This window comes from Myotis davidii, unplaced genomic scaffold, assembly GCF_000327345.1.
Source record: "Myotis davidii unplaced genomic scaffold, ASM32734v1 scaffold609, whole genome shotgun sequence".
NCBI lineage: Eukaryota > Metazoa > Chordata > Mammalia > Chiroptera > Vespertilionidae > Myotis > Myotis davidii.
The window spans coordinates 1,502,732-1,504,325 of NW_006300164.1; the positions used below are offsets into that span (position 1 = coordinate 1,502,732).

Consider the following 1,594-nt stretch of genomic DNA (forward strand, 5'->3'; position numbering starts at 1 on the left):
ACAACCCACTCGCTCCCCCCTCCCCGCCCCAGGACAGCAAGCGCCTGTGACGAACACAGACGTGCTCGGCAAGACGACCCTCAGAGCAGTCACAGGAAGACTCCGTCTACGTGACACCCAAGCCGCACGCTGCCTCTCGGCTCGCGCCTGCCATCCCCCCGGGCCTCCGGGTCCCCGCAGCACCCACACCCCTGCAGTCTGGGAGGTCCTCACCCCCAGCTCCTCGGCGATCTCCTGCCAATGCAGGTGGCCGTGCTTGGCCGCGATGGCCTTCAGCTGCTCCAGCTCCGGCCTGGTCCACTCCTGCTTGTTGATGCTGGGGTGCTCCCAGTTCTGCCAGAACTTCCGGATCTCCTCTGCGCTGCGACTGCCTTCAAACTGCAGAGACCCCCGCGGAGCTGTCACTGGCAGCAGCCGTGCGGGGAGAGCGGGCGCTCCATCCAGGCGCCAGGCCTCGTGCAGCCAAACCCATAGGCTTGGCTCTAAATGCAAAGCGACTCGGCACCCGCCCCCTTCAGCAGAGGCTCACACCAGCGGGCGGGGGGCTGTGTGCGGGAGAAAACCTCAGAAAAATAACTAAACAAAATGAAGATACACAATCTTTCTGATAAAGACTTACAAGTAATGTTCATAAAAATGATCACTGAACTTGGAAGAAGAATGAATGAACACAATGAGAACTTCAATAATAATTAGTAGAAAGTGTTAAACAAAAATTATAATTTACATGAAAAAAATATACTAGAAGGATTCAACAGCAGGTGAGATGAGAAGTAGACGCAACTCAGTGAGCTGTCATACAAAGCAATGGAATTCACAGACAGAGCAGCAAAATAAAAAATAAAATTTAATGTGATGATGACTTAAGGGATTGGGGGGACAACATCAAGTGAAATAACATTTGTATTATAGAAGTCTCAGAGGAAACCAGCTTCCAGCCGTGTGCCAGCGCCCAGGCGGGGCCTGCAGCCCGCGCACATGCCCGCTTCCAGAACAGATCAGAGAGCCCACCTCCCACAGCCCAAGGAGGACTGTGACCGTCACACAGGCAGCCCTGACCCCACAAGGCCTGAGGCCACAGAAGGCCCGGGCCCCCGGGCTGGGCCAGGCGCAGTGATCTGGCCACGTGACGTCACCCCATCAGCACACACAAAGCAGGTCTCGTGAATGGTCCCCATTTTCACAGGTGGACACCGAGGCCCAGGCCAGAGAAACTGCCTGAGTGAGACCAGCACTGAGGGGGCGCGGCCAACCCGCTTCCATACTGGCCTCCAGCCACTGCCGCCGGGGACCCTGCAGGAGGGCCGAGCCTCCCCCAGCCCAGCGGCTGTTGGCTGTCGGCGAGGCCCTGGAACTCACTTCAGTAACTTGGGCTGAAGCAGGCGCTGCAGGCGGCCGCTCACCACCGCCTTCCTGAGCAAGGCCTTCTCCCAGCTCTTCCCTGAGGAGAAACACGGCTCAACGGGGCTGCCAGGGCCGGCGCCTCCCCAGGACCTGCACGATGTCAGCTCTGACTTCCATGTTTGCAGAGAGAGCGCAGAGCAGACCACCCAGCCGGGCCCCCGCGAGGAGGGGGCGTGCCCCCCACCCCAGT

General features: G+C 59.0%; 1 protein-coding gene across 1 annotated transcript in view; it reads right to left on the bottom strand.

Moving 5' to 3' along the window:
- The window catches only part of SNAPC4 (small nuclear RNA activating complex polypeptide 4), a 14,526-nt gene that overhangs the window by 10,141 nt on the left and 2,791 nt on the right, over window positions 1–1,594 (bottom strand). The window contains exon 5 of the mRNA XM_015572357.1: window positions 214–524. Within this exon, the coding sequence (XP_015427843.1) occupies window positions 214–524 (311 nt within the window). The remainder of the gene's footprint in view (window positions 1–213; window positions 525–1,594) is intronic.